This window comes from Pelophylax lessonae, assembly GCF_965119305.1.
Source record: "Pelophylax lessonae genome assembly, chromosome: 3".
NCBI lineage: Eukaryota > Metazoa > Chordata > Amphibia > Anura > Ranidae > Pelophylax > Pelophylax lessonae.
In genome coordinates, this window is record NC_138770.1 from 32095262 (window position 1) to 32114866 (window position 19605).

The 19605-nt window shown below is 48.7% G+C and overlaps 2 protein-coding genes across 2 annotated transcripts in view; both read right to left on the reverse strand.

The window, feature by feature from the left end:
- The window catches only part of LOC309550274 (uncharacterized protein), a gene marked incomplete at both ends in the record, with an annotated part of 1476097 nt that overhangs the window by 272065 nt on the left and 1184427 nt on the right, over window positions 1–19605 (reverse strand). The window contains 2 exon segments of the mRNA XM_082250681.1: window positions 18576–18643; window positions 18647–19252. Coding sequence (XP_082106807.1) covers window positions 18576–18643; window positions 18647–19252 — 674 coding nt within the window.
- LOC309550768 (uncharacterized protein) lies at window positions 1146–2725 on the reverse strand. The gene is made up of 4 exons (XM_082251103.1): window positions 2563–2725; window positions 2349–2446; window positions 1746–1952; window positions 1146–1627 (listed from the first exon to the last, which is right to left on the reverse strand). Exons 1-4 carry the CDS (start codon window positions 2645–2647, stop codon window positions 1424–1426), a joined length of 594 nt encoding a protein of 197 aa, XP_082107229.1. The 5' UTR covers window positions 2648–2725; the 3' UTR covers window positions 1146–1423.

Here is a 19605-nt window from a genome sequence, read left to right on the forward strand (position 1 = left end):
GCCCACCATTTGGCTTCTTAGAGCCTCCGATTGCCTTTAGCCACAACTTGACAAAGCTACATTTGTAGCGAAACTTGTAGTTGTGGCAATCGGGAGGCTCCACAGAAGCGAGCGTATCCTGTCCTCCGCTCCCCTCGGCTTCCGGGTGTCTCTTCGGCCGGCTATCTATGGACTTCCGGTCTCCTGCGGTGACGTCATCTGCGTGCACCTCCCGGTGCTCGCGGCGGGCACTGAGGGAACACTACGCAGCGGCTCCGGTCCAGGAACGCAGCCGCACACACCGGACCGTGCGAGCCCCTCCCGCTCAGACCAATTCCGTTCTTTCATCTGAGAGCCCCATCCCTTTCCATCGGTCATCAGGTTCCTATGATACACATCAGGGATTCCTGCAAAGACTAGCCAGGAGACACAGAGGCTTCAAGGATCGGTATGACTACCCATTATATTGTTTTAACCATTTGTGGACCCACTTAATAAACTTTTATTAGATTGTCCATTTGAGCCTCCATTGGGGTTTTTCACCAATATGATGCAGACCAGAGCCGCCATCCTATTATTTTTTTCTCTTTACCCATACGCCATCCTGTGTTTAGGAGTGGGCGAACAGTGTTGCAACAGACATATTTACATATGCAACTGTGCATTCTCCGTACAAGGACATTACAGGATTTTAAACCTCGGATTAGCGCCAGAACCCCTTTTTTGAGTAATCATACCGGTAAACTGCTATTTCACAAATGTTCACAGGCCACATTCTTTTATAATCTAGTTTTCAATCTGTATGAAATAAAATGGATATTGTTTTATAATCCATGTTTTTGGAATTTGTTTTGTCTTATATGCCCATTATAGTCCCTTCTCCTATGGAAGGTATTTTTTGGATGTTATGACCGGATGATGGCATTCTCACAGCTTTCCACCATTTACATTTATAAAATAAATTATACAGTGTAAGGGTCAGGACTCTTAAGCTTCCACTGATTCCTGAATACCAATATTATATGTTTACATGAGACAAGTTGCAGAGGTCCCACACCGCTGCCTCCCATCTCCTGGGACTGCACTCAGTGACTTGGGTGTGAGACTATACAGACATATCCCTCCACCCGGCACAGCCAGCAAATAACAGAGCAAGTAACCCCGGGAGAATTGTTCTGTCAGAGATCTTGATAGTCCCGGGTATGGGGCAGAAGACCCAAAACACATGTCCTAGGTGTCTAGGTCTGGTAACACCTATAGTGAAAATCAAAATTTTGCTGCCAGCTGAACCCCAGAATCCCCATAAATCCAGTCTAGATACATAAATTGTGTCTGCAGCACAGAGAAGGAAGATTATCCGAGAGAAATACAGGAATACAGGACGGGGAACACAGCTCAGGAAAGTGACCAGGGGATTACAGGCTGATATCACCCAGTCCCCGCCCTACTCTGGACCAATCAGTGAGCAGTATGGGTGGAGGAATGTATTTAGTGTTAATGACCCACCTGTGCTGATCTCTGTAGGAGTGTCCTCCTCTATAAATGTCCCCGTTATTCCATCCTCCTCCATAGACTGCTGATCATCCCTCACATACCTCTCTTCTTCTTCTGCTTTAACCTCAAATTCTATATCGATTGGATCTCCACTCTAAATCAAGAAAAGGAGAGAAAATATCATCTGTAAAATATAAGCTTTAATATTGCAACATAACATTAACAATCCACACATTGTCTCCATGAGTGTTTTATAAGCTCCGTCCACCAACCTTGTAACAGTGGGGGATGGTGTGACCTTCCTGTGTGGAATCCCGGGAATACAGAGGACGGGGACATCTCTCTGGTGGGTTCCTGGTATTAGGTGGCTCCATCATATCCTTGTGTCCTTCTGAAAACTCCTCCATCACTCCATACTCCTCATCCTCCTCTTTATACTCTTCTTTAACATCAATATTATCATCCCCGAGGTTTCCACTCTGAATATATAATAAAACATTCATTGTAACAAACATGCTGTGTATAAATCAGAACTACCAATAATTGTCACTCATCTACCTGATGATGGTGGGGGACGGTGTGACCTTCCTGTGTGGAATCCCGGGTATACAGAGGACGGGGACATCTCTCTGGTGGGTTTCTGTAGCTGGATGACTCCACCATGGTGTCCTGGTACAGATCTTTGTGTTCTTTTAGAAACTCTGACTCCTCCATCACCCCATAATCATCATCCTCCTCTTTTATCTCTTCTTTAACCTCAACTTTAGAATCTCTCAGGTTTCCACTCTGAATATATAATAAAAATGACATCAATGGTAACAATGCAGATAATGTACAGATCCTAATGATACTATCAGTGATTGTTCCTCATCTACCTGATGATGGAGAGGGATGGTGTGACCTTCCTGTGTGGAATCCCGGGAATACAGAGGACGGGGACATCTCTCTGGTGGGTTCCCATTACTGGATCCATCTGTAGGAAACACACACACTGACTGAATACATTGTTTCTATGTGTTTATCAGATGATGGGGGATCTAGGTGGATCCTCCGTACTGCTCTCTCCTTTACAATAAAGTCTCCTCTTACCCGGTGATGTGAGGGGCGGCTGATTCTCCATCATGACGTCCTTGTAGAGATCCTTGTGTCCTTCTAAATACTCCCACTCCTCCATGGAGAAATAGACAGTGACATCCTGACACCTTATAGGAACCTGACACACACAATGATACAGTCACCATCCAGACACATCCCTTGTCTGTTACTGGATAATGTCCCAGAATTCCCAGCACCGCTCACCTCTCCTCCGTGATCTCTCGGGTGACTTCTAGAATCTTCTTTGTATTTCTCTATTCTATCAGGGGGGGAGGTGGAGGCAATGTGATGGTCATATGATCTCCAGACTTCACAGGAGGAAAACTCTAGATCTGAACACAAATAGTAAAATCAAATGAAATTCCCAGAATCCTCCTCACCTCACCATTCAGGTTTCCATTTGATTAAAGCCCCACCTCAGGCTAAGGTATAATTTACCCACACAGGACCCCCACACTACGCAGGGTAGTCATAGAGGGAACACGGCCTTGTCATTATTGCCAAGTGCCCCACATGCTGCAGGACAGTCCCAGGATTTTGACTACTGTCCCAGCTTGTCCTCATTTTACAGGTTCCAGGACTCTGTACAGAGAGTCAGTGAGGAGATGACAGTTGAAACACTCTCCGGGTTCCATCACCAGGCACTGCAATTATAGCAGACTGTTGGGAGCAGTGATCTCCTTTCTGACAGTGAAAGTATAACTCCAACATCAGCAGAGAGCCAGCGGGAGTGTGTGATCAGGTAAGTATCACCACTGACCACCAATGCTGGGCTGGGATTACATTTTGGGGTTGATTTACCAGACAAATAGACTGTGCACTTTGCAAAGGGCAGTTGCTCTCTACAAGTGCAGTTAATCCAGAGCTTAGTAAATGTCGCATACTTGCCAACTGTCCCTTTTTTCCTGGGACAGTCCCTGCAAATAGGAGCCTGTCCCAGGTAATTTATATTGTCCCTGGAAGTGCCTGTTAATCGGCTGCCCATAAATGTTGCGCAGAAGTAGTGCAGCTGAATGGGAGAATTATTCCAACTCTGCTACTGTGGCCTTAAGTTTGAAATTCCCTTTTTAATTTCCTGTAATTCTCTCTTTATTGAGTAGACTCTATAATCTGATAAGTAGGCGAGATTAATTATGCAGAGTGGGTGGAGCTTCAGGGAAGTGGGTGTGGTAATTGATAGCTGTGCTGCAAAGGGTCCTTGGAAATTTTTATTAAATGTTGGCAACTATGTAAAAGCTTGTTGCAGGCATTCTGACATCATTACATACAATACATACATACATACAACGCAGGACCAACAGACCCACTTTGCTAGTGAGGATGCCAAGGGTTCGCCCACATCCTAAGAGCATGAGAAAAAAAAGATAGATGGAGGGACATTGGAAGGAGGAGCTGTGAGGTCAGTGTGATGTCATAGGACATGTAGACTCTGGATGGAGGAACATTTAGATGGGGAGATTTGAGGGGCCCCTCTATATGAGGATCCTGTGCTAACCAAATCATTGTTCCCGGGTGCCTCCCACTTCTCCTAAAATGAAAAGTGAACTTTGACCTTTACCATACAGAAATCTGTCAGGAATCTGTGAAAGTAAGCTGTCATGTGATCAGGTGAGGTGCGGAGGAACGGAGTGTAAATAGCAGACAATTTTCTCCAGAGCTCCTAATGGTGGGGATGGATTTTGCTGCATGCTGGTGCCAACTTTCCACCCCCAGGGTCACTGCAGGTGTGGAGAAAAGCTGTGTAAGAGGATATGGAGGAGAGATGAGGAGGAGATCCAGGAATCAGGATAAAGGTCAGGACAAGCAACAGACGAGCGCATCCAATCCAAGGAAACAACGGGCAGGACGAGGAATAGCAAGAAGGAGCTCAGAGACAAATGAGAATATTGCTCAGCCAATGGGAGATTATCTCAGCATGACTTACATAATGAAGGAGATGAGGGGGAGGGGAGGAAGTCACTTAAGGTGAACATAGATACATGGAAATTCAGCTGGTTTAGCAGGGATCGGTCACAGCTCCATCAGCGGCTGCAGCCAATAGCTTCATCACTGATCTGTGTATTCTGAGAGCAGAGGAGCGCCCCCCATTGTCAGAATACAATAGTGCAGCGGGGAGAATTCCCCCATCCCCCTCCAATGTGTGGATGGGGGAATCGCTTCAGTTTTTTTCCTCTCAGTCCTCTGGCTGAAAGATAAAACTGAACCATGTATGACCAGCTTTATATAGCAAGATATATTATTTATCAACTGATCCCCTGAAGGGGTTAATCTACGTTTATTACCTCCTCTGCCGCCAGATCCTGCATTGTTTTCTCTCTCCCCGTTCTTCCAAATGGAACTTCCTGTCTGTACTAGACATCACTTTCTGTCTGTATTCCATAGAGATTTCCTGTCTGGGTAGAAGAGAGATCACCACCTTGTGGAGCTCAGAGGAACTGCAGCCTTGAGAAACGTCTGGTAGTGTGAACACGGCCTTGTGCTGTGTGTGTATGTACTGTATATCCTTCCCCTTTCTCTCCTCCCTGAGTGTGTATGAAGAGGCGGAGCTCCTGCTGGAACAGCGGTCGGAGGAGGAAGCCGAGTCTAGGAGGGAGACTGACAGAAAGCGCAGCAGACTTGCAGGAGTGAGCGAGGAGGATCCAGTTCCTTTGCCATCGGAGGTGAGGAGAGTGTGAAGGATGTTTGTGACTCTGGTAGCTGAAAAGCTGGGAGTCATATTGCTCTGGTGAGTGGGGAAGCACTACTAAGGGGGCGCCCTCACCATCACGTGTGTAAGAGGTGGAAGAAGGCGTGGCTACATTACAGCTGGCACAGTTTGGAGCACGGAGAACTTTCACACCTTATCAACTTTTCATTCATTTGTGGACTTTTTTGGAGCAACAGAACTTCATTGAAGTAGATGCAAAGTGGAAGCAGTAGACTTGCAGAGAACACTATATTGAGCACAAAATATTGTATGATTACATGAATTTGCACAGGTTTTTACTTTATAGAAAATATTATGAGATAATGAAGTAGGTGTAAAGTGGAAGTAGGAGATATTCAGGGAACAGCATCTTGAGCACAAAGCACTTTATGTTGTATATGAATTTGCACATGGATCAGTTTACTTCATTTATTGATAAACACCATAAGATGAATGAAGTAGGTGTAAATCTAGACCTAGGGAACACAAGGGAGGTGGAGTGTGGAATCCTCCTATCCTCACAGAGCACCTTCCAGGTTCTCCACTCTCCTCTCTCTCATCATTTGAAGCTCACTGTATACGTCTATTTTCTCCAATCTCCTCTAGAATTGCTGTGATTTATCGGCCCGCTGGACCGGTATTAACTTTCCTTGATGACTTCTCTGCCTGGCTGCCCTACTTTCTCTCTTCTGAAATCCCCACAATCATTCTCAGCGACTTCAACATCCCTGTTACTACGAACACTTCTACTACTTCCAAACTTCTCAGTCTAACCTCCTCATTTGGCCTGAAGAAATGGATACACAATGGATAGAGGCTTCTACTCACTCTGGTGACAACACCCTCAGCCTTGTATTCTCCCACCTATGCACTCCATGCATCCTCTCCAACAATCCTCTCCCTCCCTCTAAACACCACTAGGGATGGGCGAGCAGTTTGAGCCGAGGAGAACTTCACCAATCACCCGAATTTTCTGTGTGCTCTGTGTTTTCATTTTTTTTACTATTTAGCGCACAGTCAATAGGTTGTTAAGAAGGGAGACCGGGAAGCCGGCCACTGCGTCCTTAACAACGAATGAGTCATGAGCTGTCAGTGGGCTTCCCCACTGATAGCAGAATGTAAAAAAAAAAGAATTGCCGGCAAAGAAAAAATCAGGACAAAATCGGCGTGGGGTCCCCCAAAATCCATACCAGGCCCTTTGGGTCTGACATGAATTTTAAGGGGAAATCCATGCCAAAATGTAAAAAAACAAATGGCATGAAGTCCCCCAAAATCTATAACTGACCCCAGTGGCGTCACTAGGGTTGGTGTCACCCGGTGCGGTAACTCACAGTGTCACCCCCAACCCCTTTTTAATAATGTTTTTTTTATGGCACTGATGGCCACTCCAGACCTTTGCCGCTCGTCTCGTTTTCCTGCTCCCAGGACCCCAGCAATGTACAGTACACAGGAGGAGCCAAGCCAAGGAGGTGGGGTCAGGTAACACACCCACCATCTGTTCGTGACAAACACTGCTGGAGGAGGCTGCTGGTCTGAATAGATTATAACACACTGCAATTTCGGCGGCCGCGAGACCTAGAGGCAGCGAGTGGTGGGGCCACAGACAGGGAGCTTGGGCTCCCGCCTCAGGCACAGTGGTGTCACCAGTGTTGCCAACCTACCAGACTGAAATTCACTGACACGACACTCAAAATTTACTGGCACAGCCAAGTTTTTACTGGCATTTTCCAAAAGTTACAAAATGACAGGTTTAATTGCAAATTTCAGTGCATAAGCTACAAACAAGTACAATATGCAATTAGCAATGTGGTTTAAGATAGACATTAAGGTAAAATAACATATTTCTTATGTTATTTTCGATATAGTAAGCCAGATTAGATTATAACCCATCAGATTTTGTCACCTATGTCAAACTGGAGAGATTTCCCCTTAATTTCTGTTCCATAGCCATCACAGAAAGTGGGGGGAAATCCGTGGAAGCCACCAGGATCACCAGTCCCCAATTCTAAGGACCGCCTGTCTCCATCACTCCATCCCTCTATCATCTTCTGACTCCATCACCTCCTGTCTCCATCACTCCATCCCCCCATCACCTCCTGTTTCCATCACTCCATCCCTCCATCACCACCCGTCTCCATCCCTCCATCACCACCCGTCTCCATCCCTCCATCTTCCCCTGTCTCCATCCCTCCATCACCACCCGTCTCCATCCCTCCATCTTCCCCTGTCTCCATCCCTCCATCTTCCCCTGTCTCCATCCCTCCATCTCCCCCTGTCTCCATCCCTCCATCTCCCCCTGTCTCCATCCCTCCATCACCCCCCGTCTCCATCCCTCCATCACCCCCCGTCTCCATCCCTCCATCTCCATCCCTCTATCTCCTCCTGTCTCCATCCCTCCATCTACCCCTGTCTCCATCCCTCCATCTCCCCCTGTCTCCATCCCTCCATCTCCCCCTGTCTCCATCCCTCCATCACCCCCTGTCTCCATCCCTCCATCACCACCCGTCTCCATCCCTCCATCTTCCCCTGTCTCCATCCCTCCATCTCCCCCTGTCTCCATCCCTCCATCTCCCCCTGTCTCCATCCCTCCATCTCCCCCTGTCTCCATCCCTCCATCACCCCCTGTCTCCATCCCTCCATCACCCCCTGTCTCCTGTCTCCATCCCACCATCTACCCCTGTCTCCATCCCTCCATCTACCCCTGTCTCCATCCCTCCATCACCCCGTCTCCATCCCTCCATCACCCCCTGTCTCCATCCCTTCATCACCCCCTGTCTCCATCATCCCCTGTCTCCATCCCTCCATCACCCCCTGTCTCCATCCCTCCATCTCCCCCTGTCTCCATCCCTCCATAACCACCTGTCTCCATCCCTCCATCACCTCCTGTCTCCATCCCTCCATCACCCCCTGTCTCCATCCCTCCATCTCCCCCTGTCTCCATCCCTCCATCACCCCCTGTCTCCATCCCTCCATCACCCCCTGTCTCCATCCCTCCATCTCCCCCTGTCTCCATCCCTCCATCTCCCCCTGTCTCCATCACCCCCTGTCTCCATCCCTCCATCTCCCCCTGTCTCCATCCCTCCATCTCCCCCTGTCACCATCCCTCCATCTCCCCGTCTCCATCTCTCCATCTCCCCCTGTCTCCATCACTCCTTCACCCCCCGTCTCCATCCCTCCATCTTCCCCTGTCTCCATCACCCCCTGTCCATCCAACCATCCCTCCCACCACTTCACCCTCCATTATTTTCATTTTTCCATAACTCCATCGTTTTATCTCTTGCTCCATCCGTCCCTTGCTTCATTTGTCTGCCCCTTGCTCCATCTCTCCATCATACTGTCCATCCAAAAATCCTTGTGCCCTATATATCCCTCCCCCTTTTCTACCCACCATCACTTTTATCCTATTATTCTGTCTGTCTCTCACTCTCTTTCCATAACTCCATCCCTCCATCACCCCATCCCTATATCCTTTGCTCCATTGTTCCATTTCTCGGTGTCTCTTACCATCCCTCCATCCCTTCCTCTATCTGTCACCCAATCTATTCCTCCATCCCTTACTCACTCCTCACTCTTTCCATCTCTCTGTCCATCTCCCTCCCCCATCACTCCACCACTCTGGATTTCCATTATACACTAATAAAAATACTCCAGAGCACTTCCACTGCAAATGTGCTCTCTACTTACTCTGATAGGTATATGAATAGTAAACACCTTAAGACCACCAAGCACAATAAATAAATAATGATCATACAGTACATACACACTATACACATTTAATCTGAAAATCAGCCTGATCTGTCATAATGCTGCTGCCTCCCCTCTCCTGGCATGCTTGGATTTGTAGTGCTACAGACACGAGGTGGTAATGCAGGAGAGGAGTCTGTGCCTGAACTGGACTGATGAGCAGGTAAGGGATAGGGATTCTAGGGAGGTGTATTAGACATTGGGGGTAGAATGTAGAAAATATCCACCCTTCAGCAGCAGAGTAGATCTCACACAAAAAAAAAAAAAAAACAGACAGGAGCCTGCTAGAGAGAGCACATTCTCTCCCCCTCCCTCCTCCTCCTGCCCACTAAGACAACAAGCAACCGACATGACATTTTGCCGAGTTTAGCCAGCAGCCAGCTTACCTTACTGCTAGGCTAAACAAGTCTGTCCTCCACTGCAGACTGCACTTCTCCCCCCCTCCCGGCATCTCTTCTTGTTTAGATCAAATAAGGCGCGCTGGAGAAGGGGGAGGGTGCAAGTAGCATCAGAACACTGACTCAGAAAGATCATTGGAGACTCGTCTCGGCAGGCTCCGGAACTCCAAGCGTCACAGGCTGAGACAGGCTGTTTTTTTTTACTGGCAGCCTTTTTACCTTACACTGGGTGTCACCCTCCCTTGATGGACACCCTGGTGCGGCCCGCCCCCCCCCGCACCCCCCTTGTGACGCCTCTGACTGACCCTCATCCGCGCATGCAGCCTGGCATGCCAGGAAAGGGGGGAGACGAGCGAGTGCCCCCACCTGAATCATACCAGGCTACATACCCTCAACATGGGGGATGTTGATGGGGACAAGGGCCTCTTCCCCAAAACCTTGGCCTGTGGTTACGGGGGCCTGCAGGCAGGGGGCTTATCAGAATCATGAAGCCCCCTTTAACAAGGGGGCCCCCAGATATGCCCCCCTGTGTGAATGAGTTTGGGGTACATTGTAAGAATAAATGAGGCTATGAACCCATTTTTCACAATTCCTTCTATAGAAAACTAAAAAAAACAATGTCCTCCAATGTAGATCCGTTGTCAGTTATGAAGCCCACTGCACCCCAAAAAAGAAAACACTCCACCCTCAGGGAATTACCGTCTAACAGTTCTTAAAAAGGTAAGGAGCAGTGCCACCTGGTGACATCATCTGGTGGCCCGCCCCCCTTGTGATGTAACTGACTGGTGCATGCTGGATCGGTGACATCATAAGGGGCAGGGCCACCAGGTGACATCACCAGATGGCTCTGTCCATTACCTATTTAAAAACCGTCACCCAGCGGAGCAGGCATTCGACAGTCAGCCCTCTTCGTGGGCGGAGGTTTTTTTTGGGTCTGCGGTGCATCTGTCGTTGTGATTGACGATGGATCTACATCAGGGGACATTGTTTTTTTATTTAATTTTTTTTAATAAAGGAACTGTCAAAAACTGCCTCATGTCTTTATTTTTAACACTTTTTTTGGTAAATGGGGGCCAGGATCTGGGGGGATCAAGGGGGCTTCCAGATTTACCAGTTGACCCCCCTAACCCAAAGCACCCCCCATGTTGAGGGCATGTGGCCAGGTGTGGTTTGGGGGGGCACTCGTTTGTACTCACCCCTGTCCTGGCCTGTCAGGCTGCGTGCTGAGATAAGAGTCCGGTATGGATTTTGGGGGGAAAGATACGCCATTTAAAAAAAAAATTGGCCTGGGGTTTCCCCTCAAAATCTATACCAGACCCTTATCCGAGCATGCAGCCTTTTTTGGGCCTGGTATGGATGGGGCCTGGTGTAGACGGTGGGGACTCCACGCTGTTTTTTTCCCCATTTTTTATTTTCTTTGCCAACACCCCTTTTTTTCACATTCAGCTGTCTGCGGGAGAGCCCGCTGACAGCTGAGGACTCATTTGTTGTTAAGGAAGCCGTGGCCGGTTTCCCGGCCTCGCTTCTTAACAACCTATTGACTGTGCACTCGACAGGATGTAAATAGTAAGATAAATAGAAGAAACGCAGAGCGCACAGAAAATTTGGGTGTTTTGGCAAACACCTGAAGGGGCCATTTCAGGCTGAAGTTATGCTCGGTCAAAACTGTTCTCCCATCCCTAGTGGTGTTTAGAGAGAGGGAGAGGATTGTTGGAGAGGTTGCATGGAGTGCATAGGTGAGAGAATACAAGGATGAGGGTGTTGCCACCAGAGTGAGTAGAACATACCTCCCAACTTTTGAACTTTGCAATGAGGGACACTGAAAGAGAAACAAAACCTGCGCGCTGCGGCAAATTGTGGGTGTGGCCAATTGCTTAGCAGTGGGAGGGGCTTAAGGGATAGGGTAAACAAAACCCAGACTTCCTAGTACTTATAAAATATGCTTTGATTGCTCAGCCTACCTTAAAGAAGAACTTCATTAAAATAGTCAGAGACTGCATAGCAACCAGCAACTGTTGGGACAATGAAGACTTTGGTGAGAAGTATATAATGTACAGTATTGTTTATATAGTGCAGGAGAGTGTAATGTAGAGAATGCAGGAGACAGGAGTATGTAATGTACAGAATGCAGGGGTCAGACTCTGCACCATCCACCCCCCCAGCTCTATACACCCCAAATGCCCACCCAGCTCCATACACCCCCCCCCCCCATACACCCCAAATGCCCCCAGCAGCTCTATCCACCTCAAATGCCCACCCTAGCTCCATCCACCCCAAATGGCCACCCTAGCACTATCTATCCCAAACACCCATCCAACCTCCAAACACTCCATATGCCCACCCCAGCTCCATCCACCCCATATGCCCACCCCAGCTCCATTCAACCCAAATGCCCCCTTTTGGGGGGCGCAAACAGAAAAATGTAATAGGCATTGCTTTGCGGCAAAAAACGCTGTTAAAAATTGCGTGACTTTGAGGTCACAAAAGTGTGAAAGGGACCTTCAGTAATCAAGGTAGAGTGTGCCCCCTTCAATGCAGAGAGACCAGCATGCTGTGCCCCCCTTCAATGCAGAGAGACCAGCGTGCCCCCTTTCAATGCAGAATGGCCAGCGTGCCCCCTTTCAATGCAGAATGACCAGCGTGCCCCCTTTCAATGCAGAATGACCAGTGTGCCCCCTTTCAATGCAGAATGACCAGCGTGCCCCCTTTCAATGCAGAATGACCAGCATGCCATGCCCCCCTTCAATGCAGAGAGATCATCGTGCCCCCTTTCAATGCAGAGAGACCAGCGTGCCCCCTTTCAATGCAGAGAGACCAGTGTGCCCCCTTTCAATGCAGAATGACCAGTGTGCCCCCTTTCAATGCAGAATGACCAGCGTGACCCCTTTCAATGCAGAATAACCAGCGTGACCCCTTTCAATGCAGAATGACCAGCATGCCGTGCCCCCCTTCAATGCAGAGAGATCATCGTGCCCCCTTTCAATGCAGAGAGACCAGCGTGCCCCCTTTCAATGCAGAGAGACCAGCGTGCCCCCTTTAATGCAGAATGACCAGCGTGACCCCTTTCAATGCAGAATGATCAGCCTGACCCCTTTCAATGCAGAATGACCAGCATGCCGTGCCCCCCTTCAATGCAGAGAGATCATCGTGCCCCCTTTCAATGCAGAGAGACCAGCATGCCCCCTTTCAATGCAGAGAGACCAGCGTGTCCCCTTTCAATGCAGAATGACCAGCGTGACCCCTTTCAATGCAGAATGATCAGCCTGACCCCTTTCAATGCAGAATAACCAGCCTGACCCCTTTCAATGCAGAAAAACCAGCCTGACCCCTTTCAATGCAGAATAACCAGCCTGACCCCTTTCAATGCAGAATAACCAGCGTGACCCCTTTCAATGCAGAATGACCAGCGTGACCCCTTTCAATGCAGAATGACCTACCTGACCCCTTTCAATGCAGAAAGACCAGCCTGACCCCTTTAATGCAGAATAACCAGCGTGACCCCTTTCAATGCAGAATGACCAGCGTGACCCCTTTAATGCAGAATAACCAGCGTGACCCCTTTAATGCAGAATGGCCAGCGTGACCCCTTTAATGGAAAATAACCAGCGTGACCCTTTAATGCAGAATGGCCAGCGTGACCCCTTTAATGGAAAATAACCAGCGTGACCCCTTTAATGCAGAATAACCAGCGTGACCCCTTTCAATGCAGAGGGAGGGAGGGATGACAGAGGGAGGGAGAGAGAGATGACGGAGGGAGGGATGACAGAGGGAGAGAGGGATGACAGAGGGAGGGAGGGAGAGAGAGATGACAGAGGGAGGGAGGGATGACAGAGGGAGGGAGGGAGAGAGATGACGGAGGGAGGGATGACAGAGGGAGGGCTGACGGAGAGAGAGATGACAGAGGGAGGGGGGAGGGAGGGGGGGAGAGTGGGGGGAGGACAGAGAGGAAGTGAGGACAGAGGGGGGTAAAGGATGGGAAGGGAGGGAGGAGAGAAGAAAAAGGGGGGAGAAGAGAAAGGGGGGGAGAGCTCCTCCTCCATAGACATGCTGGATATTGTAGTCTCACAAACTCCCCTCTACAATGAGACACACGGCAATCCCGCCCAGCCTCTGCCTCTCTCACACACAGCTACAGCTATAGGGGTTGGGAGTGCACATATCAGGGGGTCCTGAGGGCACACACTATGGGGGTCAGGAGGGCACATATCAGGAGAACCTGAGGGCACACGCTATGGGGGTTGGGAGGGCACACACTATGGGGGTTGGGAGGGCACATATCAGGGGGTCCTGAGGGCACACACTATGGGGGTCAGGAGGGCACATATCAGGAGAACCTGAGGGCACATGCTATGGGGGTTGGGAGGGCACATATCAGGGGGTCCTGAAGGCACATGCTATGGGGGTTGGGAGGGCACATATCAAGGGGTCCTGAGGGCACACACTATGGGGGTCAGGAGGGCACATATCAGGAGAACCTGAGGGCACACGCTATGGGGGTTGGGAGGGCACATATCAGGGGGTCCTGAGGGCACACGCTATGGGGGTTGGGAGGGCACATATCAGGGGGTCCTGAGGGCACACGCTATGGGGGTTGGGAGGGCACATATCAGGGGGTCCTGACGGCACATGCTATGGGGGTTGGGAGGGCACATATCAGGTAGCACTTGGGGGGTGGGCAGGGAAAACCAGGGGGGTGGAGAGCACTGGGGGGGACATGTAGCACTTGGGGGGTGGGCAGGGAAAACCAGGGGGGTGGAGAGCACTGGGGGGGACAGGTAGCACTTGGGGGGTGGGCAGGGAAAACCAGGGGGGTGGAGAGTACTGGGGGGGACAGGGAGTACTTGGGGGGTGGAGAGCACTGGGGGGGACAGGTAACACTTGGGGGTGGTCAGGGAAAACCAGAGGGGTGGAGATCACTGAGGGGGACAGGGATCACTTTGGGGGTGGGCAGGGAAAACCAGGGGGGTGGAGAGCACTGGGGGGGACAGGTAGCACTTGGGAGGTGGGCAGGGAAAACCAGGTGGGGTGGAGAGCACTGGGGGGGGGGGACAGGTAGCACTTGGGGGTGGGCAGGGAAAACCAGGGGTGTGGAGAGCACTGGGGGGGACAGGGAGCACTTGGGGGGTGGAGAGCACTGGGGGGGACAGGTAGCACTTGGGGGGTGGGCAGGGAAAACCAGAGGGGTGGAGAGTACTGGGGGGGACAGGGAGCACTTGGGGGGTGGGCAGGGAAAACCAGGGGGGTTGAGAGCACTGGGGGGGACAGGGAGCACTTGGGGGGTGGTTAGGGAAAACCAGGGGGGTGGAGAGCACTGGGGGGGACAGGGAGCTAGGGAAAGATGAATTCCTCATATACATCTGCCCCACCCCCCTCCTATCCAGCACACACACTTTGGAACTCACCTTCTTCCCGCCGAAGCGCCGCCCCTTCTTCTTGCCGAGGCCCCGCCCCTTATTCACGCCGCCGCTCCGCCCCCCCGGCAGCGCGGACTGATGGAGCTGCTTAAGTTCACACTGCGATATGGAACACGCCGGGCAGGACACTGGCTGACACCCCCCAGTGCGTGGCACCCGGGGCAGGCCGCCCCCCCGCCCCTTGGTACGCCACTGGGGGGAGGTACAGGGGGCGAAAATGTGTGAACAGTGGGCGGGCAGGGGCAGCAAACATGTAGTGAACACAAACATGGAGTGAAATGGCTGCAAGCTGTCCCAACCGTGGCTCTGCTTTCCGGAATGCAGCCGGGGACAAGAGCACAGCGGGACAGGCAGCTTAGACAAAGCCATGACATTTGGCAAGCGTGGGCAAGGGGCAACTGCTTTGGGCACCCAAAAAATGACAGCCCCTTTTTACCTGCATTAAAGACGGCCCTGACTACAGTCTGTGTCTCTGATTGTTTCCCACTGCAGCGATCCTGGCGCTTAGAGGCAGGAGCCAAAGACGGGGGCGGAGCTGGGAGGAGGAGGGGGGAGAAGAGATGGCCGGCCAGATGATTTTGCGGGACTTCAACCCGGCTCTGTGGGACTCACTCCAAATTGCGGGACAGTCCCGCGGATTCCGGGACGGTTGGGAGGTATGGTAGAAGCCTCTATCCATTGTGTATCCATTGCTTTAGGCCAAATGAGGAGGATAGACTAAAACATTTAGAAGTAGCAGAAGTGTTTATAGTAACTGGGATGTTGAAGTCACCGAGAATGATTGTGGGGATTTCAAAGGGCCTGGTATGGACCGAGGGGGGACCCCCACACTGTTATTAGTTTTATTTTTTATTTCTATTGCCGACAATGGCTGGGAAAATCAATTTAAATGTAATTTTTTTCTTTATAAATGTCAGTTTTGCTGCAGCAGGTTCTATACACAGTACAGATACACCACTTTACAGGCAGACTAAGGGGACCCCCCAGGCACTATATTTAAAGGAATTTTTCTTTTTCTTTTTTTTTCTCATTGTAAGCATTAATTAAAATCACTGCTCCTTTAAAAACAATATTTTGTAAAAAAATAAATAAATAATTAAAAAAAAAAAAAAATTGCATTGATAGTATCAAACATGAAAAAAAAAGAAAAAAAAAAAAGAAAAACACGCACACAGAAATTTCTGGTGTTGGGCGAACACCCAAACAGACGATGTTCAAGCCAAACTTATGCCCGTCCCAAACCATTTGCCCATCCCTATTACCTGGTTATCTCTCGCCTCGACCACTGCAACTCCCTCCTCATTGTCTTACCTTTACATAGGCTATCCCCCCTTTAGTCCCTCATGAATTTTGCTGCCAGACTCCTTCACCTTACAAACCACTTAGTATCTGCTACCCCTCTCTGCCAATCCCTTCATTGGCTGCCACTCACCCAACAAATTGAAATAAAAAATACTAACGGTAACTTACAAAGTCATCCACAACTCGGCCCCCAGCAATACCACTAAAATGGTCTCAATATGCCAACCAAATCATCCTCTTTGATCCTCCCAATATCTTCTGCTTTCTAGTTCCTTTGACACCTCCTCCCACCTCCAGGACTTCTCCCGAGTCTCTCCTATCCTGTGAAACTCTCTACTCCAATCTGTCTATCTCCTACTCTATCCACCTTTAGGTGTTGCTTGAAAACTCATCTCTTCAGAGAAGCATATTCTGCCCCCACCTAACAACTGTACTTTTATTTTCTCCATCAGCCGATCCCCCACAGTTATTACCTTTTGTATCACTTGACCCTCCCTCCTAGATTGTAAGCTCTAAAGAGCAGGGCCCTCTGATTCCTCCTGTACTGAATTTTATTGTACTGTTTGCCCTAACATTGTAGAGCCTGCGCAAACTGTTTGCGCTTTATAAATCCTGTATAATAATAATAATAATATATGACTGCCAAGTCCAGCCTCTCTCAGCCAGGGTTCCTCCAAAGGTTCCTAGGGGCTCCTTGTCACTTCCTTGGGCTGTATATGGAAGTGTCACCTACCAGCCGTTTCTGGATAAAGAAGTCTGTCATCATTGCACCGACACACACAATTTTTTTCGTTCAATATATTTTTTATTCTAACTTTAATTTTAACAAGAGTGCAAAAAAAAAAAATGAATTAAATGGTAAAGGAAGAAATCCAATTGATCAGGAAAATGACGTGTCTGGAATGTGGAGGCGGAGTCAGTAATAATTTGTGTACAATACAATACACAACATGTTACATTATTATAACAAAGTATTGTAGAAAAATTACACCATAGAAAATGGGGGAAAGGAGAAAATAAACCCGGATATGAAGGTGACATTTGTGTACAAGGAACACCTTAACAATTACCACCATTTTATTCTCCAGGGCCTCTGCTTTCAGAAAATATATGTTTGGAATTTTTATCTAATCTTTAGGCCAAAAATCTGCATTTTACCATGGGTGCAAAAATAATGCAAAAACAGCTCTGGTATTTATGTCCTTCAATGTGTACTGTACTCATAAATACATGGGTGTGATCTCAGGGATTTGTATGACCCCCCCTCCCCGACATAGGAAACTAAGGGGTCTATGCAAAGAATATGTTGGGTGAGTGTGACAAGCATGTGTCCAGCCATGACAAATTCTGGCCGTATTCTAATAAACACAGTGATTTCTTATAATCGTCAGCTCCAACTAGTGGCCATAATGAGGTATTAGTTCCAAAATACCTCAATCAGAAAAATAGTTCAATACCGCATTATGGCCACTAGATGGACCCAATGATCATAGGAAATCACTGAATGAAATCAAATAAGAACAACATTTGTCATAGAGGAATGAATGCTTGTCATATTTGTTCATCTATTTTATAAAAACTAAACATGTAAGTGAAGTGGTAACTATTGAGCCAATCCCTTCATCAAACCACACATAATATCTCCCTTCAAAGGGAAAACAGAAATTATTTACAGAAAATCAAACATAAATATTTTCCTACCAATAACCTCCACCCAGACAAGATATGTAGAAATATAAAGACAAGCGGTGTTACCTGTCGTGCCGCACTCCCCCAAGCCACCCAAACCCACACAGGAGCAAAGGAAAGAAGTTCTCACCTAGTTTATCTCCGAGTTCTCCTTCCCTCCTGTTGGGGGACGGGAGAAGGATGGACTGAAGACAGAGAGACACGCTTCGGGGTCACCACTGGTAAGTAGAGCCTTGAAATGAAGGACATCAACTTCAGAATTTCTGTCTTGTCTGTGTAAAGTTTACTGATAAAGATATATGGGATCTCACAGCTTCTAGCTCTGTAACCCGCTATATCATTATCAGTAACCGTCACACAGACAAGCAAGACATTCTGAAGGCGATTCCTTCATTTCACAGCTCTACTTACCACTCTACACCCCAAAATTTACTCAGCCAATGAAAAGCCAACACGGTACAACACTTCATCCATGTCTTTGGTGATCTCTGATCTCCTTATCAACGGTCTCTTACATCATGAAGATCAGCCATGGAGTATATCTGAGGGTATATCAGGGTGTGCTTCTTCCCCACATGTCCACCAACATTCATATAGAAGACATTTCCCGCACTCAAGGCACTAATACACCTCAAGGGTTGTGTGGGATCCCTGATGTACAGGAAGACAGGACTTCAGTGAGGAACAAGTGGCTTCTCCCCCGTGTGAGTTCTCCGATGTCTGGAAAGACCGGACGTATCTGAAAAAAATTTCCCGCACTCAGGACAGGAAAACGGCTTCTCCCCCGTATGAGATCTCTGATGTGTATAAAGAGTGGACTTCTGTGAAAAACATTTCCCGCACTAAGAACAGGAATACGGCTTCACCCCTGTGTGAGATCTCTGATGTCTGTGAAGATTGGACTTCCCTGAAAAACATTTGCCGCACTCAGGACAACAATACGGCTTCTCCCCCGTGTGAGATCTCTGATGTGTGTAAAGATTGGACTTCTGTGAAAAACATTTCCCGCATTTAGGACAGGAAAACGGCTTCTCCCCTATGTGAGATCTCTGATGTGTGTAAAGATTGGACTTATCTGAAAAACATTTCCCACACTTAGAACAGGAATACGGCTTCTCCCCTGTGTGAGATCTCTGATGTGTGTAAAGACTGGACTTCCGTGAAAAACATTTGCCGCACTCAGGACAACAATATGGCTTCTCCCCCGTGTGAGATCTCTGATGTGTGTAAAGATTGGACTTCTGTGAAAAACATTTCCCGCATTTAGGACAGGAAAACGGCTTCTCCCCCCTGTGAGATCTCTGATGTGTGTAAAGATTGGACTTCTGTGAAAAACATTTCCCACACTCAGGACAAGAAAATGGCTTCTCCCCTGTGTGAGACCTCTGATGTGTGTAAAGAAGGGACTTGTTTGTAAAAGATTTCCCACACTCAGGACAGGAAAACGGCTTCTCTACCATGTGAGAACTTTTATGCACATTAAAATGGCATTTCAAATGGAAACACTTCCCGCACTCATTACAAGAAAACCTCTTATCTTTTGGGAGGATGACACCGTCCCTCCCAGTCTGAGGTTCCTCAGGATAAGAGGAATACGATGGTCCCGCACTGTCCCTCACAGTCTGAGGTTCCTCAGGATAAGAGGAATACGATGGTCCAGCACTGTCCCTCACAGTCTGAGGTTCCTCAGGATAAAAGGAATACGATGTTCCGGCACTGTCCCTCACAGTCTGAGGTTCCTCAGGATAAGAGGAATACGATGGTCCTGCACCGTCCCTCACAGTCTGAGGTTCCTCAGGATAAG